This window comes from Notamacropus eugenii, chromosome 1 (genome assembly GCF_028372415.1).
Source record: "Notamacropus eugenii isolate mMacEug1 chromosome 1, mMacEug1.pri_v2, whole genome shotgun sequence".
NCBI lineage: Eukaryota > Metazoa > Chordata > Mammalia > Diprotodontia > Macropodidae > Notamacropus > Notamacropus eugenii.
This window is the reverse complement of record NC_092872.1, coordinates 361,945,902-361,972,243: the sequence shown is the minus strand read 5'-3', so window position 1 is coordinate 361,972,243 and position 26,342 is coordinate 361,945,902. Positions and strand designations below refer to the sequence as shown.

At 39.1% G+C, this 26,342-nt stretch overlaps 3 protein-coding genes across 8 annotated transcripts in view; 2 read left to right on the top strand and 1 right to left on the bottom strand.

Annotated features, from left to right (window-relative positions):
• Positions 1-1,178, bottom strand: part of ATG2B (autophagy related 2B) — a 141,728-nt gene extending 140,550 nt beyond the window's left edge. For 4 of the 5 annotated variants that reach the window (XM_072630300.1, XM_072630302.1, XM_072630301.1 and 1 more), the window contains exon 1: positions 505-1,178. In XM_072630300.1, coding sequence (XP_072486401.1) covers positions 505-666 — 162 coding nt within the window. In that variant the 5' untranslated portion in view covers positions 667-1,178. The remainder of the gene's footprint in view (positions 1-504) is intronic. The other variant, XM_072630303.1, reaches the window with a different exon arrangement.
• Positions 1,179-1,188: 10 nt separating this feature from the next.
• Positions 1,189-25,803, top strand: GSKIP (GSK3B interacting protein). Its single transcript, XM_072630308.1, has 3 exons — positions 1,189-1,367; positions 18,742-19,000; positions 22,162-25,803. The coding sequence occupies exons 2-3, from the start codon at positions 18,743-18,745 to the stop codon at positions 22,315-22,317; spliced, it is 414 nt and encodes a 137-aa protein (XP_072486409.1). The 5' UTR covers positions 1,189-1,367; position 18,742; the 3' UTR covers positions 22,318-25,803.
• AK7 (adenylate kinase 7) overlaps positions 18,868-26,342 on the top strand; it is a 104,849-nt gene continuing 97,374 nt past the window's right edge. The window contains exons 1-2 of one of the 2 annotated variants that reach the window (XM_072630305.1): positions 18,868-19,000; positions 19,412-19,470. The gene's annotated coding sequence lies outside the window, so the exon portion shown is untranslated. The remainder of the gene's footprint in view (positions 19,001-19,411; positions 19,471-26,342) is intronic. The other variant, XM_072630306.1, reaches the window with a different exon arrangement.

Sequence of the window (26,342 nt, the reverse complement as noted above, 5' to 3'; positions counted from 1 at the left end):
ATAATCAAGTCTTGCAAAAAATAATCACAGTAAAAAATTCTAATTGAGGATTCTCTTAACAGTCAAGAACGTCTGTCAACTTAAATAATGTAGGGTTAGTTTTTGGTATATAGTTTTTGATTGCCTATAAATATGGGCCTTCTACTCACAAAGTAAGGAAAATTAATCATCTGTGAATCTACTTCCATCTTACCTTGTATCTAACAATATAAAATGTCTGAATCCTTTATTTTATCAATATTAATCCCCCAAGTTCTTAAGTTTCCTTCCTATCGTGTAAAATACATTACAATATGAAGTAATGGAACATGTACGATTTAAGCAGTTATTCAGACAAGGGAAAAAATGATTCAAGAAATGGGCCTGCAAATTATCCAACTGACTCCTTTTAAACCATACCATTTTCTGCCTCTGGGAGTGAGGGGAAGAGAGGAAGAGGGTAAGATTTCCTAACAGGTCACTAGAGACCCATGTGTCACTCCACAGTTCGCCGGTGGCTCTTACCCATTTGTCCAAGGGGACCTGCCAGAGGGATCCAGTCCCTTGGTAGAGATCCAGGCTGAGCTGCTCTAAGCTCAGTTTCTCCTGCAAGAAGTGGCCCAGGTACCTCTGCAGCAGGTACCTGCAGGCCCTTTTCTTGATGGACTCCGAAAAGGGCCAAGGCATAATGGCTCCTGGGCTGGCTGCCGGCGGCTACTGTCTTGGGGATCCACAACCTTCAGGCTCCAGAATAATGCTGGCGGGGAGCAGGGAAGCGAGGGCACCGAGGCGGCCCGGGGTCGGGGCCTCGACCTCAACGAGCACAAGTCTCCTTCCTTGCCCTCCGGCCAGGCCCCCTCCGGCGTCTCCCCTAGCTCAGGGGCCGGCCGGCGTCCCCATGGTTCGGGACGCGGCGTGTTCCCCGCCAGCTGCTCTAGGCCCCGGCCCCGAGGACTCCGAGGAAGGGCCCCTAACCGCGGGTGCCCGACAAACGCCGCGGCTGCCGACTAGAGAGCGAAGCAGAGACAGGGAGCCGAGGGCTGGGAAGACCGAGGGCAAGCGGCCCCAGGAGCAGAGGAGATCGATCACCACAGCGACGACCCAGAAGCGACTTTGTTGTCATCCGCCGCGACTGCGGCTCCCCCTTCCGGACGTTCTCTCCGCACACCCTCGCGCGAAGCGCCTCTACCGGAAGTGACGACACAGAGGTGGGTGAGAAGGAGGAGGAGGGGTGAAAAGAACAAGAACGCCTAAGGCGCTTCCGGATTCGATCGGGCGGGACGGGGCGGGGCGGAGGTGGGAGGGGAATGGGAAGCGCGAGGGTTTGCCGGCTGCTTCTCAGAGCGCAGAGGAGGGAAGGAGCGGAGGTCGCGCGCGTTGCAGCGCAGGTGAGTCTGTGCTCGGCAGTGCAGGCCCAGCCCTGGAGGGGAACGCGGAGGAGGGGGTGGGTGAGAGGCCGGATGAGGACGCCTCCTTCCTTGGAGCCTAAGGTGCTGTGGAGGAGGGAAAGGCTCCGGCCTGGGCCCGCTTCTCCCACCCTATCCGCGGCGCCCGCCATGGAAATAATGAAAACTACGCACATTTGGCTTTTAAAGCCCTTAATAATCCGGTTCCAACCCGATTCACGTTACTCCGCCCTATGCCCTCCACTGGCCTACTTGCTGTTCCTCTTACACAGCTCTCCATCTCCTGCCTCTGTGCCTTTGTCCATCTTGCCTCCCTATGCCTGCCGTGCTCTCCTTCCGCACCTCTGGCTCCTGGAATCCCTATTCCCTTCAAGACTGAAATGCCATTTCTTAGCGGAGACCTTTACTAATTACCCTTCTTTCCCCTCCCCACCCCGCCCCCAAGTTATTATTGCTCCCCCTTCCCCACCCCCCAAACGACTCTATACTTTGTTCTGCTGGGTAAGGTGTTGTTTTGCCTCTTTAGAATGTGAGCTCTTTGAGAGCCAGAACTATTTCCTTTTATCTTTGTATTCTTTGTTACACGTTGACCGGTCCTTACTTTTGTAGCCGCTTAATCGTGCATTGTTGAATTGAATTGAATTGAATATAATTGCATTTTTAGGTTTACAGACTTCCCTCCCCAAACTTCTTGTAGGTGGAAGAATTCCCCTTGTCCGAAAGTTCGTCCCCTTTTTGTCTTCCTTTTCCTCCTCCCCCTTTGCTGGCTACCCTGTGCACTTGCATTCCCAGGGCCAAGGAAAGTCGCGAATTCCTCGGAAAAGCCGGGAGGAGGGCTGTTCTCGGTGCATCTCTGATTTGTGTAACCTTTGGAAGGTCTGACGTGGAGCCCTTGGGGCTTTGTTGTATCCAGATGATTGATTAGCCGGAGCCAAGCCTTACTTGTGTAAATAACCGCTGCTCCCAGCTTTAAGGGTCCGAAAGGCACCCAGGCAGAGCAGGTCGAGCAGATATCGTTAGCCCCCTTCCTCAGAAGAGGAAACTGAAATGAGTAATAAAAGACTTGCCCCCTGGTCAGTGGCAGAGCTAGGACTCGGTCTCAAGATTGCTAGTTGCGGAAAGGCATCGCTGCTGAGTAGTTCGCTGAGGGCTGGATATGGAAGCAGAAGCCTTGGGTGTAGAAAGTCCTGCCTCAGACCCTCAAGTTGTGGAACCATGGGACAATCACGCAATGAATGAACGTGATACAGTGGAAGGGGTTCTGGATCCGGACCCAGAATGCCTCGGGTTAAGTCCAGACCCTTTTAGGTAATAGTCGTGTATTCTGGGGCAAGTTACTTAATCTCTCTGGGTCTTTGATTCCTCAGCCGTGAAGTGAGGGGAATTAGAAATGACGGCGGAGATCCATGGCAGCACTGAATATGCACGTGACCAGAGCCACTCTGTCCTCGTCTGTAAAGTTGTTGGCGCTTTGCCGGTCCAAAAGTATTTATTAAGTGCCCGCTGTGTACCCCGTAAAGGCAAAAGTGGTGCTTACTTTGGAGGAGTTTATGTTCCAGTGGGAGGGAAGGGGGAGAGAAAAATAGGAAAAAAACTATGCGCACACTAGGGGAAGGCACTAGTAAATGGAGGGGGTAGAAAGGCCTCTTGCAGAACATGAAATTTTAAGCTGTCTTAAAGGAAAACTAGAAGGTGGAAATGAAAAAGGGAGCTCTTGACAGTTGTTTTTAGGTAATTTACATGTGGTATTTTGAGAAACTATGCATAAGATGATACAGTTTACCAGAATGATTAAGTCATGGTTGTATTCCCATTGATTGAATGCGAATTGCTAAATGAGGTTAGGAATTTGGCAGAGCCAGTTTGGGGTAGAGTTCAAATGGTGAAATGGTTTTATATTTCCAAGGAATTGATTTATCCAGTTTTTAGGGATAAAAAGTCTGGATGATAATGGATGGACTGCAGAGCTAATGTTCTGAAAGACTGGAATTCAGATCCTGCCTGTGACACTTATTAAGGATTGTGGCCTTGAACCATTTAACCTGTGTATGCCTCCAGCAGCTCCCCAAGGCCTATGTACTAAGTACTGGCTTTTTGATCTGTTTCACTGCTCCTGCCCCGGTGAAGTCACAGAACCTGAGATTATATACTCTCTTTAAATTTGATAAGAGGATAACTGTCTAAGGACCCATCCTGGTGCAGTAGAAGAAGCTCTGGAGTCGGGGATATAGTAGAAAGTGAACTGGTTATCCAGGAGTCCAGGGCCCTTGTTTCTAATCCCACCCTTAGCTTATTTAGTGTGAGCTGGGCCTCAGTTTTCTTTGCAAAGGAAAATGACCTTTATGTTAGAAGGGGAATTGGGGGGAGGCAGGGTACTGACAGACTAGAGTGTTGATACCCAAGATAAGTAAAAAGATAATGAGAGAGTACCTGGCTCCCCTTGAAGAAATTGAGTCACCTGACCCAAATGAGCCACATCCTTGGATCCTGAAAAGTCATAGTTAAAATATTGCAGAAATGGAAAAAGTCACACGAAACTGGAGAAAGGCAAATGTCCCAATTTTTTAAAAAGGGAAGAGGACAGATTCTGCAAAATATAGGCCACAAATCATTAAAGAGGTGATTAGCAAACAACTAGATTGGGAAGTGGTGATTACATAGACTACCTGGCTTCATTAAAAGCTGAACTAATCTCTTTAACTTTTTTTGGAAAGCTCACTAAGCTAGTAAATGAGAACATTGTGAATAATGTTAACCTAGATTTTAGCAATGCTTTTCCTAAAATATCTCATACTAGTCTTGTGGAGAATTAGAGAGCTATAGATTAGACATAATCCATTGAAATATTCATAATTGATTGGATGGCTGGACTCAAAAGTAATTATTGGTAGTTTAATATCAACTTGGCAGGTTTAGCCCTGTGCTCTTTGTTGAGGGGTATTTTGATCATGACTTGAATAAGGGCATCACATCTGTAGATTCCAGAAAGCTAAAAGGAATAGTTGACATACTGAATGACAGAGTTAGGATCCAAAAGAATCTTGATTAGCTAGACCCCCTGAGCTGAATCTAACAAAATGAAATTCAGTAGGAATAAATTTATAAATACATATAATTTACAAATTTATACTTGTACAAAAGCTCAACTTACAGGTATAAAATGAGGCATGGCTAGATAACAGATGTTCTGAAAAAGTAGCAGAACATTTTAGTGGATTGCAAACTGGATATGAATCAGCAGTGTGATATAGCCGCCAAGAAAGCTAATGGGATCTTGGATTGCATTACGAGGGGTATAGTTTCCAGGGAAATGTGAAGTGATTGATACTTCCACTGTACTCTAAACCCTGTGAGACATCATTGGAACATAGATAAGCTGGAGATGTCCAAAGGAAGGCAATCAGGATGGTGAAGGGTCTTGAATCCATGTTATACAAGGATCAGTTGAAGGAACTGGGAATATGTAGCCTGAAGAAGAGAAGAATCAGAAGACATGTTAGCTTTCTTCAGGAATTTGAAGGATTATCATGTGGGAAAAGGGTTAGATTTCTACTGTTTGAGCCAAGAGAAGCAAAACCCGGAGCAGTGGGTAGAAGGTACAAAGTTAGGCATGATGTCAAAAAATACTTCCTAACAATTACACATATCCAAAAATGGACTGGACTCCAGGATGGGTTTCTCCACTTAGAACATCTTCAAGCAAAATTATATTATGGTTGAAATTCCTTTTGCATATTGATCAGACCTAATGGCCTCTGACATCTCTTTCAGCTGTAGAAACGAAAAATTGCCAACTCCTATGAAAGTATTGTATTTAAAAGCTGGAAAATACATACAGATCATCTCATTTAATCCCTTTGTTTGGGTAGAAACAGTGAAATAAACTAGAAGGAAGAAGACCCACAAGAACTTAGGACGATATGGGATATCCCATAGGTAGCCCTATCTAAAAATATCTGCTTCATTTGCCTGTTACAAGAAATCCTCACCATTTGTGTTAAATATTTGGGGTACAGCTTGACAGACTTCAGAAGATAGTGGAGGATAGTAGGGGATCACAAAAAGTCAGACAAAACTGAATGACTAAACAAAAAATTGTCTGCATGTGTTCCCTACTAAAATATGTGTATGGTACCTAACTAACATAGATCAAAGATATAAAGCAACTAGCACAGTACTTTATACAGTCATTGTTTGAAAAACTATTGTTGAATTAAATAGGACAAAGTACAAATAAGTTCTGATGGGAGGAGGGATTTGGAAATCATGAGGACATTTCTAAAAAGGAAATGAGTACAGCAGAGTGACAACATGAGCACTGGGTTAGAGAAAGGTAAGGGGAAGAAGGTGTAGGGCAAATGGGGCAGAAAGAGAAGCAGGAACAAGAACCAAAGGCCTATTTCAAGCAGAGACTCCCCAACAGAGCCTGGACCTAGAGTTGAGAACACCCGACTTCAAATATAGCCTCAAACACTTTTTAGCTATGTGACCCTGGGTAAGTCACTTAGCCTTCTTTGTAGCTCAGTTCCCTGAATTGTAAAATGGAGATAATAATAGCACCTACCTTACGGAGTTTTTGTGATCAAATGAAATAATATTTATGAAGTGGTTAGCACAGTGCCTGGCACGTAAGCACTAAATAAATTCTTATTCCAGCCTTCCCTCCATCTTGTTCAACTGTGTCCTTCTCCAGTACCATTTCTTTTCTCCCTTTTCTGTGTTCCATCTGGAATAAACTTCCTTTCATAATTTGCATTATCATGTATTCACAAAAACTTGATTTCAAATGACACTGCATCCTTGGCCACCCTTTCCAGGGCTGATTAATCTTTCATTCTCTCATGTCTTTCAACACACTGGCCAGGAGGAGGAGCTGGCATACTGCTTGCTCCTCATTGACATTACCAGATCCTCATTCTTAGCATCACTCAGCAGCCTTGCCTCCTGTTTACTACATCTATCCATATCATCATTTCTGACATTTACTTGCCTCCTTGTCATTCTTGCTTCTTTCTCAAGGAGCTTGGACCATAGTGTTTCTCTTCCTCAAACCCCTAGACTCATATTTAGAAATCTCTATACAAATTGCTGTTCCCTATAAACTTTGACACCTGTGGTTTATCAGTCTCCAACTTCCATGATCTGCCATCTTTATTCTTACTTCACTGTGCTACCTCTATGATTTTGAACTCTTTAATGATAATCTCCTGTTTTTCCATTCATCTTCACTGTAACCACTGGTTCCTCTAATCTTTTTTTGTTAAATTGATTATCTCTCATCTATCATCATTTTCTTCCCTTAAATCATGACCTTTTTAACTTGACTAATTTCACCTATACATGCCTTATGTGATATATCTACATGCCATGTCATTCATACCACTCTTAAACCCTGAGTCACCTCTACCATCCATGTACTCCACAGGAGTTAATGTTCCTGGAGGAAATCCCATCACACTGCAAATTCATGTTATTGTTGAGTCATGTCCAACTCTTTGTGACTCCGTTTAGGGTTTTCTTGATAAGGATACTGGAGTAGTTTGTCATTTCCTTCTCCAGCTTATTTGACAGATGAGGAAACTGAGACAAATGGAGTTAAGTGACTTGCTCAGGGTCACAGAGCTAGTAAGTGTCTGAGGTCCTGACTCCTAGCCTAGCACTCTATCCATTGAGTTACCTAGCTGCCCTGAAATTCATATTATTTAATATGATTTTAATATTTAATCTCAATTGGCTCTTCATTGGATATACCAATCCTTTTATTCTCACTGGATTGACTAGCCCACTACCCTTAACTGCTACTCCAGTCTTCTTCACTCCTCAAGTTCCTAATGCCATGCCAGCTCCCTTTCTCAAAGCAAACAACCAGTCTTACCACTTCAAAGAAAATCCATCTAATGTATCGTGAACTCCCTCATCCCCTCTACTTCATACTTCAGAACTCCTCTACAGGTTTATAATTCTTCTTCACTTGTGTGTCTGAGGAAAAGGTGGTCTTCTCCTGTGTGTGCCCTTGGTCCTATTTTTTCCCTTCTCCTCCAGTAGCCTACTCTTTCAATAAATCTTTTTCTCTATTTCTGAGTGACCCAGCTAGCTGAGTAACTCAGCTCCTCCTCTCCTGTCTGCCTCCCCCTCCCCTTCCTTCTCCTCTCTAAAGGAAGGTAAATTTGGATGGCCAAAAACTGCCCAGTTGACTTGGGTGTTACTGGCTAGTTTCCTTTCCTGCCTTGCCCTGTACTGTTCTGTCCTGTCCTTCTCTGTCTTTTCCTTTTCTAAAACCTTAAACCTACTGCACTCTGAAGTTGGGATGCCAATGGGCCCCTGCCTAAGGGCTCTTCTGGATCCTCCTGGCTTTAGAGTGATTATCAGTAGTAACTGTTGCTGTTTCCCTCCTAGCCTGATGCCTTTTTCTGGGCCTCATTAAAGGGGCCATGCCCTGGCTACTTCTTAAACAGGCTTATTCAGTGAATGGGCGTTACCTCACCCTAAGTTGAGTACCTGCAAAGAGCTTGACCTGACGGGGCCAAGGTCTTCCAGTGCATCCTGGATCATCTCCTGTCATCCTGATGAATATCTGGTCACTGTGCAAGTCATGTCATCATTTCTCTGATGGCACAGTCTTCTTCGGCAATGAAGGACAAACACAGACAATTTGAGTTACCATGAATTTTGTAAGGACCCTCCACAATTTTTTTACTTCCTCCAGCAGCAATGAGCAGTTCAGAAATAAGTACAGAGGAGGCATATGGATATGTCCCAGGGCTTAGGACTGACAGAGAGAACATAAATGTAGGTAAGGTGAGGGATTTAACAAGAGAAAATATTTAAGGGCTAAACTAATTTTAGTATCAAGATTATGAAGGAAGAAAAGTGAGGACAGAGAGAAGGTGATAGGCTGGGCAGACAGAAAGTTGCAAAGAGGCCAAATTAAAAAACATTTATTAGGGCACATACTCTAGCTCTTCCCCCACAGGCCATAAAATACCTATAAAGAATGACTCTTAACAAATTCTAGAGCAGCAGAAGCCACAGAACAACAGAGTGGAGGAGATTTCCAGCCCAAGGTGACCTGGAAGGCCGACAGGAAAGGTCTGTCACACTGGACTCAGACTGGAGCACAGCCCACCTTTGGCCACATGGCACCAGGAGGAACAGGGCCAGAGCAGGCCTAGGGGGTGGAATCCCCAGCAGCAGGGGTGGTTCGCAGATCCCTCAACCCACAGGTGCCAAAGGCAGCTTCAAAGGTTAGTGAGAGGGCTTTTTCACCTCGGTGACAAGGGAGCAGGATCCTCCCTTAGCCCTGGCCCCAGGAGGCGCTGCGGCAGCTGTGAGGACAGCAGTCAGCATCCATTGTTGGAGTGCTCAGCTTAAAGCCCCTCGGGGAATTGAGAAGCTGATCTGCATCTCAGCCCTCAGCAGGGTCCTGGGGCATGGCAGAGCTGGAGGCCCCTGAGGAGTAAACTCCTCTCCCTTGATTGTGCCACCTTGGAGGAACTGAGAACTTACAGGTCTTTCAAGTATACCCTACTCTTGACAAAGGACACAAAAGTCAAGTAACTGGTAGGGAAAATGCCCCAAAAAAGGGGGGAAAAAAATAAGACTATAAATGGTTACTTTCTTGGTGAACAGGTATTTTCTCCCATCCTTTTGGATGAGGAAGAATGATGCTTACCGTCAGGGGAGGACAAAAAGTCAAGGCTTCTGCTTCCCAAACATCCAAAATAAACAAAATAAATATCCAATGGACTCAGGCCATGGAAGAGCTCAAAAAGGATTTTGAAAATCAAGTAAGACAGGTGGAGGAAAAATTAGGAAGAGAAATGAGAGAGATGCAAGAAAAGCATGAAAAGCAAGCCAACAGCTTGCTAAAGGAGACCCAAAAAAATACTGAAGAAAATAACACCTTTAAAAATAGACTAACTCAATTGGCAAGAGTTCCAAAAAGCCAATGAGAAAAATGCTTTAAAAAGCAGAATTAGCCAAATGAAAAAGGAGGTTCAAAAACTCACTAAAAAAAATAGTTGTTTAAAAATTAAAATGGAACGGAAGGTAATGACTTTATGAGAAACCAAGAAATTACAAAACAAAACCAAAAGAATGAAAAAATGGAAGATAATATGAAACACCTCATTGGAAAAACAACTGACCTGGAAAACAGATCCAAAATCATTGGACTACCTGAAAGCCATGATCAAAAAAAGAGCCCAGATATCATCTTTCATGAAATTATCAAGGAAAACTGCCCTGGTATTCTAGAACCAGAGGGCAAAATAAACATTGAAAGAATCCACTGATCACCTCCTGAAAGAGATTCCAAAAGAGAAACTCCTAGGATCAGCTATAGCCAAATTCCAGAGTTACCAAGTTAAGGAGAAAATATTGCAAGCAGCTAGAAAGAAACAATTCAAGTACTGTGGAAATGCAATCAGGATAACACAAGATTTAGCATCTTCTACATTAAGGAAGTGAAGGGCATGGAATATGATATTCCAGAAGTCAAAGGAACTAGGATTAAAACCAAGAATCACCTACCCAGTAAAACAGTATAATACTTCGGGGTAAAAAATGATCATTCAATGAAATAGAGGACATTCAAACATTCTTGATGAAAAGACCAGAGCTGAAAAGAAAATTTGACTGTCAAACACAAGAATCAAGAGAAGCATGAAAAGGTAAACAGAAAAGAGTTAAAGTTGAACTGTTTATCTTCCTACATGGAAAGATAATATCTGTAACTCTTGAAACTTTTCTCAGTATCTAGGTAGTTGGAGGGATTATACACACACACACACACACACACACACACACACACACACACACATATAGAGACAGAGAGCACAGGGTGAGCTGAAGGAAGGTATATCTAAAAAAAAATAAAATTAAGAGGTGAGAGGAATATATTGGGAGGAGAAAGGGAGAAATGGAATGGGGCAAATTATCTTTCATAAAAGAGGCAAGAAAAAGCTTTTTCAATGGAGGAGAAAAGGGGGGCATGAGAGGGAAAAAGTGAAGCTTACACTCATCACTTTTGGCTCAAGGAAGGAATAATACTCAATTTGGTATGAAAACTTATCTTACACTACAGGAAAGTAGGGGAGAAGGGGATAAGCAAGGTGGGGGTGATGATGTAAGGGAGGGCAAATGAGAGAAGGGAGCAATTAGAAGTAAACATTCTTGGGAAGAGACAAGGTCAAAAGGGAGAATAGAAGAAATGGGGGGCAGGATAGGATGGAGGGAAATATAGTTAATCTTACACAACATGACTATTATGGAAGTCATTTGCAAAACTACACATACACTGAATTGCATCCCTTCTAAGTGGGGATGGGTGGGGAGGGAGAAAGGAAGAGAAGTTGGAACTCAAAGTTTTAGGAACAAATGTTCAGAATTATTTTTGCGTACAGCTGGGAAATAAGAAATACAGGCAATGGGGTATAGAAATTTATCTTGCCCTACAGGGCGAGAGAGAAGATGGAGATAAGGGAAGAGAGGGCAGATTGGTAGAAGGGGTAATCAGAGTGGAAGGCATTTAGAGGTGGGAGGAGGAGGAGAGAGATGGGGAGAAAATTTAGAACTCAGAATTTTGTAGGAATGAATGTTGAAAACAAACAAAAAAACATTTATTAGAAATGAGGTAGAGGCAAAAATGAAAGGACAGGTAATTATGTTCAGAGTTGGAAATTTTAGACTTCAAAATCAAAAGTGGTACAGAGTGGTACAGTTTTGGCTACTGGTAAAATCCAAAATGTGATAACTCCAGTGCATGCCAGAAGCAAGGTGGAGATTGTAAATTACAAGAAACAAGGAGGTTAATTAATTGGGAAGCCAGAATGTAGTAGGGTACTTCATGGTGAGTATTAAAGACCCCACATATGAGGCAAGGACAGAGAGTAATAGAGATTGTAATATAGAGAGGGTCCAAAGGAGTAATGGGGAGCAGGGAGTAGTCTGTCTTTCCCTTCTTGCCTGTTGTGTTAGAAAGCATGAGAAAAAAAGCAACCTGCACTGGAAGAGAATCTTCTAGAGATTCCATCAAGGTTCCGTCAAGCAGATGGAAAGAATGTGAAAAGAAGAAAGCTGGAATGAAGGAAAATTGATGATAAAGAGGGGATTCCAGTGAACAGAGGAGGTTAGGCACTGGGGAGGAAGAGGGCTTAGGGCTAACTTGAATGTATCAAGACGTGGGAAAAGGGAGCAGGACAAAGATGTTTTCAGGTAACTGGGATTAGAGAAATTTGTTGGTCAATAGGACAGGGCAAATACCTGAACATAAACTCCTTGAGGGCAAAAACAATCTCGTTTTTTGTCTTTGTATCTCTTTAATAAATGCTTGTTTAATTGAGTACTGGAGTGGAGTTGCTTAAGACACTTACTAGTTGTGTGACCCTAGGCAAGTCCCTTACCCACTGTCTGCCCTAGTTTCTTCTTATCTGTAGAGCAAGAATAATAATAGCACTTACTTCCCAGTATTGTTGTGAGCATAAGGTAAGGTAATATTTACAGAAATTTGGGGGAACATTGAAACATTGTATAAATGCTAGCTATTATTGAGTATACTTATTTGTGAATGTTAAACCTTCCTACTAGATTGTAAACTCAAGAGTGAAGGCCAAGTCTTCTAATTTAATCTTTGTGTGCCCCACCCTTCACATAGCAAGCATAATGTTATGCATATGGAAGGTATTAACTCTTTAAAGTTGAGTAATATAATGTTAAAGTTCATTACATAAATTAATTCACACACAGGTTAGACAAGCTAGCTTAAGTATAGTACCAGAAACTACTGAGATATTGACAGAAGGCAATGTGTTCCAGGTAGGTCAGGTCACTTCTACCAATTTGTCTGCCATCTCCCCTAAAACCCTGATGGAGATGGCCCAGGAAGACAGTCTTGAGCCCAAGAACCTTGGGAATAGCAGTGTCCACCAAACTGGAGCTGTTTCCAGTTATTGAGGGGAGAAATCACTGGAAAGGAATTCCACCTTCCCAGCAATGATTGCTGACCAGCTGCCACCATCAGGTACAGGAATCCCAGTACGACCACTGGTTCTGCTTCTACCAGAGCCCTTAGAGCCATTATCCAAGCAGAAAACTCCTATACAGAAGGGACCAGCCATGCCCATCGACTGCCAAACCATTGCCACTCAAGATGTGGACAGGCCAGTCTAGATGAAATAGAAAGGTACTTGGCACGCTGAGGGAAAGATGGCAGGCAGTACATGTTAGGCACATCAAGCTATCAACACCACCACTTAACCCTGAAGACAGCCTAGGAATGACAATGCTTTGCAGCCTTGTGCAGTCAGCAATTCTCTTGGGAAGATGCAATCTGGCATCTGCTCCTGCAAGTACTATAGCCAGATCTGTCAAAGACTCAGAAAAGAAAGTTCTTGTCACCAATATCTTTGGCACTTTCAAATGGCTTAATATCAGAAACTGTTAAGATTTTATCGCTGACAATTACATTTAAAGAGGAAGCATTACAACATGCTTTGTTGCTGCATCCTTAGGACCAGAGGACCTTAACATCTGTCTTGAAACTGAAACTTTCCAAATGTTCCATGTATATTGTCTCCCCCATTATTAGACTGTGAGCTCTTTGAAGCAAGGACTATAATTTTTTAACCTACCTTTATATCCTCAGCATTTAGCACAACACTTGGAATATTGTTGTTCAGTCTTGTAGTCATGTCTAACTCTTTCTGACCCCTTGTGAGGTTTTCTTGGTAAAGATGCTGGAGTGGTTTGCCATTTCTTCTCTGGTGGGTTAAGGCAAACAGGGTAAATGACTTGCCCAGGGTTACAGTTAGTGAGTGTCTAAGGCCAGATTTGAACTCAGTTCACCTAAAATATAATAAGTAGGTGCTTAATAAAATGCTTGTTGACTTGACTGACTCTTATTTCTCCCATTAAAATATGACCTCCTTGAGAGCAAGGACTATTTTTTTTTCTCTTTATATCCCCAGGGCTTAGCACAGTGCTTTGAACATAATAAACCCTTAATAAATGCTGCTTCCTTCCTTTGTTTATTATTTATTTCTTATTGGTTAGGTACTAGAGGTATTATCCTCATTTTACAAATGAGGAAACCAAAGACTATCCATAAGGTTAAATGAATTCTGTCTGATAGTCTCATAGGTAGGATTCAAACCCAGCTCTCTTGCCCTCAAGTCTGCCACATTTTCCACTATACCACTTTGCAGATCTTCAAAGACAATTCAATATCAATGCCCCATTCCCTTTTCTTATCTACTTGTTTGGAGTTATGGTAGAAAGAGATGAAACTGAGTCAAAAAACTTGTGATCTTGGATGTCCCATGTAATTTCCTCCCCTGTGTATTTCAGATTCCTCATCTGTAAAATAATGTGGGAAAACTAAATAATCTCTAAAGTCTCTTACCTGAATTCTACAAAGAAACTAAACAAGCAATTTCCACCCTCCAAGAAGTTATAGTCTTTCTCTGTTTGAAACTCCTGGTATTAATAATTAGTATACAATCATTTGATTATCTGATTTGCTGACCTATAAAGATTTTCTCATCTCTACAGGTTTTATTATCACAGAACTTTAATTTCACTAAATAGAATTCTAATTAACATCTTATGTAATAAGTCTTTTTCAAAATTTGTTATATATTTTTTTCATTTTATAATTTTTTTCAAGTAAAGGTTAATTAGAAAAGAAAAAGCTAGAATATCCATAATGCTTAAGATAGTCACTCCTAAGATTACTAAGATAAATGTGAAGTCTTACACTTTATAAATAGAAGCAAAAGGCACGATTAGACAAGTTTGCAAAAGATGTAAGGGTTTTAGTGAACTGCAGGCTCAAAATGACTCAAGAGTGTTCTACGATAGCCAAAAATACTAATGTGTTCTTAGGCCGCAATAAGAGAGGCATAACTTCTAGGAGTAGGGAGATGATTATCATATTCCTGCTGTACTTTCTACCCATAGGAGACTACATTTGAAAAAGATCTCTAGGTGCCTTGGTTTCAGAACAATATTGATAAGGTAACTTGGAAAATATCCAGAGGAAGATAACCAAGCTTAGTGAAGGACTGTGAGTTCATACTTTTAAGAAGGAATTTTTTGAAGGAAATGGGGTATGTCGTTCCCCTCCTCCCCATGTTTACAATTTATAAAGTATAACTGGAAGTTCGGGCCCCATTGAGGTTGCAAGATTTTTTAAAACTTGTACAAATAGTACATGATCTACTTTAGAAAAATAGGTGGAATTTGTCAAGAAGTAAATTTGGGATGTGTGTGAACGTTAGCCGTGAGTTAGTTGCATAGGAGAGCCCTAATAATCGCAAAAGGCTCCCATCTCTGTTTAGAGATTTATTTTAAGCTGATTGTTTTGTAACAGTCTTATTAGGCCCCTTAAAAGTCATTGCTCCAAATTAGAAAATACTTGTTAGAACAAATTGCCAATGAATATAAAATCCTGATTTTCATAAATTTATTAGCTCGCAAAAATCTTTTGTCTATGAAATGTCCACCTTAATGACCTCACACAGGAAGACCAAACCCTGGTAGCTCCATTGAGAAACAGAATCTCTACCAGTTTGTATTTAGTATATGAAATTACCCTCCAGAAAAAGCCCCATATCTGTGGATCCCTTTGTAGAAAAAAGCCTGGTTATTGCCTAAGTCTCTTTGTGTAGTGTTTATGTTTTCTTCTAACATTTCTCTTATCTTGCCACCAAACCCAACTGATGATCCATTGGGGCATGGAGGTGCTGCTAGATTCTCAGACTACTCCAGCATAGCAGGAGCTTTAGAAGGTTCTCCTCCTTCTAGAATGCTATATTTACATTTTTACAAAGAAGAAACCATTTATTAATTATAACCGCCTGTTAAGGACCAGACTTAATACAGAAAGGTACTTTAACAATAGCCTGAACACTCGGTCATAAGTTCTTTGGCCAGGACAGTCCTTGGAGAAAGAAAAAAAAAATGCAAAATTGCTTTCATTTTTTTGCAGTCCTCTTATGTTTTTGTAATGATTGATGATGACAAGACCTATAGAAAAAGGGACAGAGGTTTCTGAGTCATACAATTTGGAAACTGTACTAATTGAGCAGTGAACACTCTATGAGAAATTTTTAAAAAGAAAGAAAATTAATGCTACGAGCCAGAATAGTGTCATGAATAGAGCATAGTCTTTGGGATCAAGACCAGAGTTTACATCCTGGTTCTTCCACTTACCACCTCTGTGACGTGGATCAAGTCATTTAGCCTTTGGGGGCCTCAGTGCTAAAGTGAGGAGGTTGAACTAAATCAGCTCAAAGATACCTTCCACTTCTAAATCCATGATCCCACAATCTTTGGACCAGGTTAGTTTTGCTCTATTGTTCACTGAGTTATGCATTCACTTCACTTTCCCTTTTAATGGCATGCTGATGATACTTAATGTGTAACCATTTGCTTCAGAGACACATCATTTCTGTAGTGCCAAGTAATTTGACTCCCACCTACAACAGCGTGGATGTCTCCCAGTTCTCTCTCTTCTCTATGTTCTTATCCATTCACTGTGGATTCAGTTATCAGATACCTCTCAAATCCATATATCTATCCCCCTTTCTCCCAAATGCTAATTCTTCATTGAATACTAAACATCTCCACCTAGTCATGTGGGCATCTCAGACTCAAATCCAATTTGGAATGTTGCTGCTCTACCCTGCAAATCAGATTACCAGAGACCATGCCCAGGTGGAGCTAAGCCACTAAGTTCTACGTTCCCTGAGACCAGGCATCCTCATTTTCACCCCCAGGCATTTTTTTACCTTTGTTAATGCTTCTGTAGTCTCAAGACAGACCTACCAGAGACTACCTGGAATCATTCACGCATCTCTCCCTGCACCCACAGCCATTTTTCACAGAGCCTTTTGAATGATAACCATAATTGATTAAAAGTTTGGCCTTATTATTCATATCAGAAAAACCAGGTGGATAAAGAGTGCCTGTCATGCATACTTTGTTTTTGTCTGCTTTTGAACCTACACTGTCAGTATGGTGTGGATATATGAATTTATACCTTAGTGTAACAGTACAGGTGAGTAATAGGAAGTTACCTAGTCCTTTTAATATCTCCAGAGCTTCTCCTTGAAATAAAGCCCATGTTTTTAACACCACAATTCTTTTGGGGATGCCATCATTACTGCAAACAGTTTCTGAAGAATGCAGATTTGTTTTACCTGTATTTGGATATGAGTAAACTACTGCCTGTTACCTAGAAAGGGATCACTTAAGAAGATCAATCTAGAAAAGAAATGTATGACCGGAAAATGAGATGAGATAGTTTCGTAACTGTAAAAGTGAAAAATATTTAACAGACATCCTTTGTGTTCCATTGGAAATCCATACAACATTAGAAGATCCAGAGGTTCTTGGATCCCTTCTCAGAATCATGTTTTTAAATACATATATCTAAATATATGAGACTAAAATATGAACCAATTATATTAGAATATGTTTAATATAGTATTAAAAAATAGTTCCCCTATCCCAGGTTAACAATGGAGGAAAACCCCCTATACATAAGTTATACAGAATGAGGAGTGTAGATAAGTTGCTGTCTGCTCCATTGAATGGAACATCCATATCAATGAGATCACAGATCTACTGAAATTAATTCTCTTTATGCTCCACTTTCTGAAACAAATTGGGTATCTTAACAGAATTAATAGATACAGATATGTATTCTGAGCTTTTCTTAATAATTTTGCTTTAAGATTTCTCTTGTACCTAATGAGATAATGTTCAGGCTAAATCATTTGAGTCTTTAATGGTTATACGAGATTCTAATGACCCTGCTACCACTTTCAGCAATAATCATTACATTTTTTGCTATACTTTTTATGACCAGGGGAATAATATGACATTTTCAATTTAGGTATTTCAGAAGTAATGCCTTGTGTACCTGCACAAGTCAGCAGCTTCCTGAAAAGGGCCAAAGTCATTTCTTTTGCCCCACTTTGTATGTAATTTGGCTCGTGGAATAATCAGGGTTGTAGTTAGTTAGCTATATCACCAAGGCAATATTCACAGCACAACTGTGACTGAACATGCCAGTGTAGTTCTGAATCAAAAGTATAACCAACTGTCCATATAGAAGGCAGAAGAAAAACATTTATTCAGACACCAGAAAGCCATTCATCAAGTTTCTTCCAGCATATGTGACGTAGGTTTCCATGTGATTTAAGCCTATTTAAGGCCTATTAATGGATGGGAAAGATCTTCAAATTAAGGGAAAATATATTAACAATACATCAGCTCATATCAATCTGTTTACTCTCCAAGAGTGGACAGTGTTGCTCTCTTCAGCATCACAGTAGCTAAATTTCCTCCTTAGCACCCTTTATCTGATTGCTCATTTTCTCCATTGTCAGCCTTTCCCTCCAACCTCACCCTCTGTGCCCCAGCATACCCACATACTCATTCACAAATTGCTTTTGTGTGAGCCACATCGTGACCTGTGGTCGAGCTCTCATTCATTGGACACATTCATTAATTAAATTTCCACCATATACGTTGAAGGCATCTAGGTGATGCAGTGGGTAGAGAGTGCAGGGTCCTGGTACAGGAAAATTCATTTTCCTGAATTTATATCCGGCCTCAGACACTTACTAGCTATGTGACCCTGGGCAAATCACTTTACCCTGTTTGCCTCAGTTCCTCATCTATAAAATGAACTGGAGAAGGATGTGGCTAAACTACTCCAGTGTCTTTGTCAAGAAAACCCCAAATGGGGTTACAAAGAGTCAGAACTGAAGCAACTAGACAACAACATGCATTCTAGGTGCTGGTGGAGAGACAACATAATGTGACCTCACCTGCCTCCGTACTCCAGTCCTGCAGTCCCTTTCTCTCATTAGAGAGTTCTTTCCAGAGTCGAGATTCTGGGGAAAAGCTCAGACCAACCATCCCTCATTCTTTGGACTTAGCCACCATTCAAGTACTCATCACCACCACCACTACTACCCCTTTTCAGCTCCTCTTTGATGAATTGTCTTTCCCCATTAAAATGTAAGCTCCTTGGGGGCAGGAACTGCCTTCCTTTTGCTTGTATTTGCATCCCCAGCATTTAGCACATTTGCTGCACACAGTAAGCACTTAATCAGTGCTTGGTGACTGAGTGGAAAAAGTATTGATGATAAAAAACCACTTGTACAGGTTGCTTTAAAGAATAAACTTGAGTTACTTTTCAGAAAATTTTTTAAATTGTTTTTTGCAAATTTTGTATTACGTTAAGAAATGATTATGAATTTATAGTAGTTGCTCAATATATTAAAGATGTTTATATTTCTTTTTAAAGAAAATAAATGGGTATTATTCTCTATTTTTTTTACAGAATGGAAACAGACTGTAGTCACATGGAGCTTAGCAGTAACCTAGAAATTGAAGAAGATTCTGAATTTCAAGATTTTGAAAGAACAGATGTAAAAGATATGAGACTAGAAGCTGAAGCTGTTGTGAATGATGTTCTTTTTGCTGTTAGCAACATGTTTGTCTCCAAAAGCCTGCCTTGTTCAGATGATGTTGCATATATAAATGTGGAAACAAGAGAAAGGAACAGATACTGCCTGGAGCTCTCAGAAGCAGGGCTTAGGGTAACTCATTCTTTTTTCTAGGAAAAAAAATTACTTGAATAAGATTTTTATCATTTTATAAGACTACAGAGAAATTTTATAAGCACTGAACTTAATTTTTTTTTAAAGATTTGTTAATATTTTCAAAAACCTTTGCATAGATAGAGGGAAACTTAAAACTTAGAAGGAACTTTTGGTTTAGGTTTGCCATCATTGACTATCATTTTTTTCAAGTCCCTTTTTCACCCACAATTAAATGACCTGCAAGACTGCATTAATAATCCTTCTTGTTAGTTATTTTTTCATTGAGAACAAATGCCAATGACAACTTATATACCTGGGTTCAGACTCTAATTAAATCACAAGGGAGAGTCAAGTCTCTAAATTTCTAACAGGCCTCCTATTGATTTAGACCAACCCTCTTTGTCTTAGGAGACCTTAGCAAGAGGAGATACTACTACAGACTAAATGGGGTGAAAAGAATCTGAAAGGTGAGATTTCATACAATAAGAAGTTCATAGATCTTGAAATTACCTATGTCACATCAATAATTGCATCTCAGTCCCTTTAATATATTTCTGTTCAATAAAGAAATTAATTTCTTTATGAGCACTCATATACCCATCTAAGTTTCCTAATTTTATAATCAAAATCATGAGTTAAAAATATATGGTGATGCTTAAAGATATCTTTTAAAAATCGGGTATCAATCATTTGTTAAACATCCACCATGTGCTAGGCATTGGACAAGATGTTGGCAATACAAAAGTGAAATAGTCCCTGCCTTCGAGGGGCTTATAATCTACTGAAACTGTCACCATAATTATTATCACAATTGTATTGTCATTATTACCAAATTTCTCATTATGATTGTAGTTACAGTTAAATACATCCTTGATTTATTCAACAATGGACTAGCTATCAGAGTCTCTAAATTGAATCAGGTAACTACAGTCTTAATAATTTCTTGAATTTTCCTTTGCCCTCATCTCTTTTTTTTTAAATAGTAATTCCTGTAAAGGTTTATGTTGTAGCCAAAGGCCGAGACTATCACTAAGTTGCAATGTATGTCATTTATCTTGGTGCGCTATGGACACATAAGTCCTTTTTTAATGATATAGCCATACAAATTGCAGAGATACATCTAGTTTCCCCAGTGAGATATAGAAATCATACATAATATATAGTCCTTGCTAGGTTAACTTACATTTGAAGCAGATTCAGAGGGAGAGGATTTCTTAATTGACTAGGTTTAATGTAGATGTGCTGTATGCCTTTAGAGATAGTATTTGCAATATTCGGTAAGTGGGGTATGTAACATAAAGCCCTAAAACTATCAATATCAAGTAAATGACATCATTTACAAATGTAAATACATTACATTTCCATCCAGTGAATTCATTTCTAAATGCCATCATTTACAAATGTAACTTGAAATAGACAAGAAATAAAGATAGGTATTCTATAGTTGTGTCTAGACGATATCAAGAACTTTTATATGGGTTGAATATTAGGTGTTATGTCTACACTAATTTACTATTGCTTTAATTAATAGAGGGATATGACAGGCCCTGGTTAAATATCTGTAACTGATTATCTTATTATAGGAAGCTAATAATCATTAACATTTAGTACTTATTCAAGGAAATTATAAGAACTGTTCCTAAACACTAAGAGGACAGTATGAAGACAGATAAGAGACCTGCCCAAAGAAAGTTTAAAAACCAATTGGGCAGTTAAATACAGTGTGTATAATTAAGTGATTCTTCATACAGTCTTTTTTCCTATAGCATTATTGTAGGAAGCACAGTACAAGAAAGGAAAAAAACTGATGGCTTGTGTTCATGGGACAAATTATCTACTTTGGCTCTTGTGTTAAAGTAAAGGGAGCATTGTAAGATAGCAAAGAACAATGAGCTTGAACCTTACCTCCTTTGAAGGATAATATGAAGTCTAGTGTCAGAAGAATATAAGATTAACTAGAATTTTTTATAATTAGAATTAATTAGAATTTTCAGGGAAAAAAGTCAAAAATTTTTTAAAGTTTTTGCTAGTATTTTCCCAGTACAAGAGATGTAGAAAGTAGGTTTTCCATGTGAATGGGATAAAGACCTGATACTTGATACCTAAAACTAGCTAACACTGTACCTTATAATACAACAGTTGGATATTTGCTCTTTAGTAAACAGTTGCATTGAACTAAAAAAGATATATAAATGGTCTTTAATGTTGCAATTTCTTAAGGCAGAATTGAAGCCCTCTAATTCCTCATCTCCTTTGTCATGATATAGAAACCAAAATCAAGCCAAAAAAAAAAAAGATATTAATAGCACCATATTTGTCCTAGTTAGGTATTCAATAAATATTTTTTGATGACTGTAATAAAGAACTGGTGTTAGCCATTGAAATGAAGCCCAGCTTTTGTTCAATTCAGCCATTTGTTCTACTTTTTTAGCCTTTTCTCAGTTTTTTTTTTATTTTTGTTAAAAACATTTCCTAATTATGTTTTAATCTGGTTTAGAAGTTTTGCTTGAGCCCCTACAAGTTGCACATCTCTGGTCTAGATTATATTTTTCTTAAATACTGAAAGCTTTTCAGTTGTGTCTGACTCTTTATGACCCCCCTTTGGGGTTTTCTTGGCAAAGATACTGAAATAGCTTGGCACTTCTTTCTCCAGCTTATTTGATAGATAAGGAAATTGAGGCAAACAAAGTGAAGTGATTTGTCCATACACCTAGTAAGTGTATAAGGCTGGATATGAACTGATAAAAATGAGTCTTCCTGGCTCCGGCCCCCATGCTTTATCCCTTGCACCACTCAGCTACCCTTAAGAGCTTTTAGAGAATTGGAGATTCTCTCATAGTCCTTCTAGCTCAAAATTGTATCATCCTATTTTTCAAGAGCATTCTTCAGTACTATATTATTTACTTGTGAATATTTTCCTTTCCAATCAAGATGATTCTTAGAGGTTTTACTGATAAAGATATTGATATTTAAGAGGTAATTTTTCCAAAAAAATTAGTAAAAACAAACCAAAAGAAGCTAAAGTCCTTCATAAGAAATATAAATATTCTGTTATGCCATTCACTGTTGATGCAGAAATTAATTTGTTAGAAAGCAAGCAAAGGAATCACAATTGTATCTAGTAATTTGATTAATTGTTGTTGGCGTTTCTCTCCTAGGTGGTGGGTTATGCTTTTGACCAGGTGGATGATAATATACAAACCCCCTACCATGAAACAATATATTCTTTGTTGGATACCCTTAGTCCAGCATACCGAGAAGCATTTGGAAATGCACTTCTAAGAAGACTGGAAGCTTTGAAACAGGATGGATAGTCATAGTTTATTCTACTTTATAAACTTATTTTCTGTTAGACTTGCTGCTGGAAACTTTTTAAATTTTAAACCTAGATTCTTGCTAATGAATATAATATAAAATCATTTTTTGCTTTGTTTTTGAGTATAACTGCTTGCTTCAGATATAGGCTTCTTACTCCAAGCAGTATTAATAATAAACTGTTCTTGTTACTTCTCTTCCACCTTGGGAATTTGACAGCCCTTGATTTGTAATATAGATCATGAATATACTTAGATTTCTTTGGAATACTGCTTCTGCATTTTGAAAACAAAATAGTATTTTACTATAAAAATGCAGGGCTTTAATGCATCTAGTACTACATAGGAAATTCTAGTCTTGCCTAATAAAATTGGCATTCCAATTAATTCTCTACAATTTTAATCCAGCTTGCTAAATCAGGGGTTCAATATTAGCTTGGACTGAATTTGTAGTGATTATTTTGCTACTGGCCTTACAGGGAACAAATCATCAACTAGTTTCCCCTGCACAAACTTTTAATTGCTTAAGCTATTTATACTAATGCGAATTGATAAAAATGAATTAATGGTGTATAATTTATCTAGTATTATTGTGCTAAATGACACAGGGATTAGAATAGTTTTATGTATCTTATTTGCAACAGTCAGCCAGCTAAATAAAGGATAAACCTTTAGCCTATGAATGTAAAAATTACTATCTAATCTCCAAGATACCTAAGCACAGAATATAAAAATAGGCTCCATGTTTTTCTTAATAAAGAACATCATAAAATTGCATTGTTAAAAAGAGGTTATGATCTGTTTTCCTAGGAAACAATATTTTGGCCCATGTTGATTCTTATTTTTCGGAATGTTTGTTTACATAATGTACAGTGTTTATATATTCAAAAGTATTTTTGCTTCAGTGTTTACTTTCTAAAATGTAGTCCTTTGGTATCCTGTGATGCTTCCCTCTTTCCCTTCAAATGTACAGTGTTTTGTCTCAATGCTAAATCTACAATGTAATAATGCATTGTATGGGTTTGAAACCAAAGGACATAAGAAGCATTCAAAGACTAATATTTGGAAAAAGGCTACTCTGTATTTTGTATTTTATTACAAGTACTAATATTTATAAGTTTATTTAACTGAATCATGCTGCTATGTGTTTTCAGGTATATGTTGGATGGGAACAATGGGAATTGGTTTTTAAATAATCAGCTAACATTGTAGAAGTAAAATTCCATACCTGGATATGCTTCCTAAGTCTACTGAATTTACAAAATGTTATTCTTTATTAATAAAATATATTCATTTTTGTTCTGACTAATATTAATTTGTATAGGCCAGAGCAAACTAAGCATTAATTTGGATTTTGTAAGTCAAACCTTATTGGAAGCTTTTGTTAAATTTCAGAAGACCCATATTTGTAGCTTTGTTTTCAATGCTTAACAGTTAAAACAACTTGCATTTGAATTAAAATTTCTCATGCTCATTCTCAGGCTAAATGTAAAAAAAAATCTGTTAAGTCTGAATAAATTTTTCCTCATTTTTAGTTAAATGTGAAGAAAAATGGTTTCTTTTGCTTGGAGAAAATTGAAATTGCTGATTTTATGATTTGGTTCCGGGCTCATTAGTTCTTATTTAACAATTCTCCATTTCCTTAATTATGTGTTAGAAAGATTAATTTAGTTGCTAGTATTTGAAAAAGAGGAGATTGATTTATTCAATTTATTGGTACTTCAGTGTTGATTTTAATTTAAAATTATATTGAATTGGATCTGTAAAATGTGGGTTGCACTTTTCTGCCTCACTGCAGTTGTGAGGAAAGCACTTTGTAAAACAAAGTACTATGACATGTTAGTAGCCTTTGTTGGCATACATGAGAATTTTAGTCATTACAGATTTCAATTTTGCCTTAGCTATTTGAAGAATTTAATCAGAAGGTTTCCAAAGGAGATTGTGTTTTCTTAGGTTATTTAAAGAGCTATATTTAATGAAAATAAACTTCTAGAATAAACTCTTAGTAATTTTAAGTTTGAACAGGTACTGTGACTGGTTTTAACCAGCATCTAGAATTTTCCAACATCACATAATTTTAACCTTAATCTTTTCTAAAGAGCTTAGCCTTATAATTAATGTAGTGTTTGCTCTACATATGCCTCTTATTTTTATTTCTTTTTCTGGGTAACTTGGAAGAACCATTGGCAAGTATGTGTGTAAATGCAGAAGTTTTGGAGTTTCTTCTTGGCTTTCACTCTTTCTAAAGAGCTCCATTATTTCTAATTAGATTGTCTCCAAAAATCAAGATACTAGTTATTTCAGTGTAGCATCACAAGGCACTTGTTATCATACCTTTCACATGCAGATCCAGCTATATCTCCAATTACTTCTGTCTTCATTGTGTGTCTGTGTTGAGATAGAAGGATAGGGAGATGAAGAGATATCTAAACTGGTAAGAGTTGTATGTATGTAGACAAAAACCCCCAAACTCCCACCCTAACAGTTGTAGAAAGGTCATCTAAGCACCAAAGTTCATACAGGGCAGAGCAATTGGTGTGGTGAGGGGATTGGAGACCCTGCCACATAAGGACATGAACTTGGTAGCCTGAAAAAAAGAAAATTTATAGGGAAGGGGTGTCTTTACAGGAATTGTCTTTAGTGCCTGCGTATCTTAGAAAAGATGTGATTTTTTTTTGTTTGTTTCTTGCTCGAGTCTAGACATTAGATGCTGTGAGAGGAAGTTTCATAAAGATAAAGCTTCACTAAGGGAAAAGTACTCAAAATTAGAATTGTCTGAAAAGTGGGATAGAATGCCTCCTGTTTCAGAAATGTGGCAAACTGAGGAATTGTTTGTAATTTTCCTTGAGGAAGCAAAACATCCAAGAAAGCATGAAGAAGGAAGAAAGGAAAGCTGCATATTTTGTAGAGAGGGACAATGGAGTTAAAACTTCTTTTTGAGGAAATTGGAGAGGATCCTAGCTCTAGAGGTAGGAGAGGCTTCAGAGGCCTTATGGTTGAGTCTCTTCATCTATTGAAGGAAAGACATGTCCCTTTCATTAGGCCATAAGTTGTGAAACCTCCAATTCTTCTGAATACTACTCCTGAGACAGGCCAGGAGTAGAAGGAAGATGAGAGGAAGTCTCCAATCAAAACAAAAGAATTCTAGTAGAATATTCCACCAGTCAGCAAAGAGTTGCCTGTGAAGGAATAAATGAACCAACACTGCTGTGGTGGCAGCAATTGGATGTGACATGAACTGAGGAAGCAATCAAGGGTGCTGGATATCATCATCTTGGAGCTTTGGAGAATTGCAAGCTTAAAGAGTTGATAAACTCAATCTAATTGGGAGACCATAGAAAACCTCCACAGGACTGTATAGGAGACAAATGCTTCAAGACAACTGCTGGTTGTAGAGGCCGCTCATTGGTGGACATTGTTATTTTCTAGGGACTCTGATATGAATATTTGCTTTCTGTGCCCTAATAAATCTTATTTATTCATTAAGCCTTGTGAACTTGTCCTCATAAGGGGAGATAGTAAGCAGTAGTTTCCAGGTAGCTTGGTGGGGTTGATGAAACCAGGTAAGCAGAAGATGAGTAGGGCTCTTAACATCAGGGACTTTGGCATAATGAAGAGGAAGCATGATGGAATGGAAAACATTGCTCTTAAAACCAGCAGACCTGGGTTTTCATGCCAGCTCTTACATTCAGTACATTCAAAAACCATGTGACCCTTCTTGGACAGGTCATTGAAGTTCTCTAAGTCTCAGATTCTGGATCTCCAAACCTTTATGGAGTTTGTCACTTCATTAATCCCTTCACTAATCTTCAGTCTCTCCCTATGGACTGCCTCTTTCCCTGCAGCCTACCAACAGGCCCACATCTTAAAAAAAGAAAAAACTATGCTTGCCCTTACTGCCACCTCAAGCTTTTCTTTTATCTTTTTTTTTTTTCACAGCCATACTCCCAGGAAAAAGGAACCTCTACTTGCCTCCATTTCTTCTCATTTTAAATCCCTTTTCAATCTGGCTTCCCACTTGACTA

Excerpts from the sequence above, each read along its gene's own strand:
- GSKIP (XM_072630308.1), top strand. The coding sequence starts at position 18,743 with ATGGAAACAGACTGTAGTCACATGGAGCTTAGCAGTAACCTAGAAATT. Across the intron at positions 19,001-22,161 it reads TCTCAGAAGCAGGGCTTAGG|GTGGTGGGTTATGCTTTTGA; the intron begins GTAACTCATTCT and ends TTTCTCTCCTAG.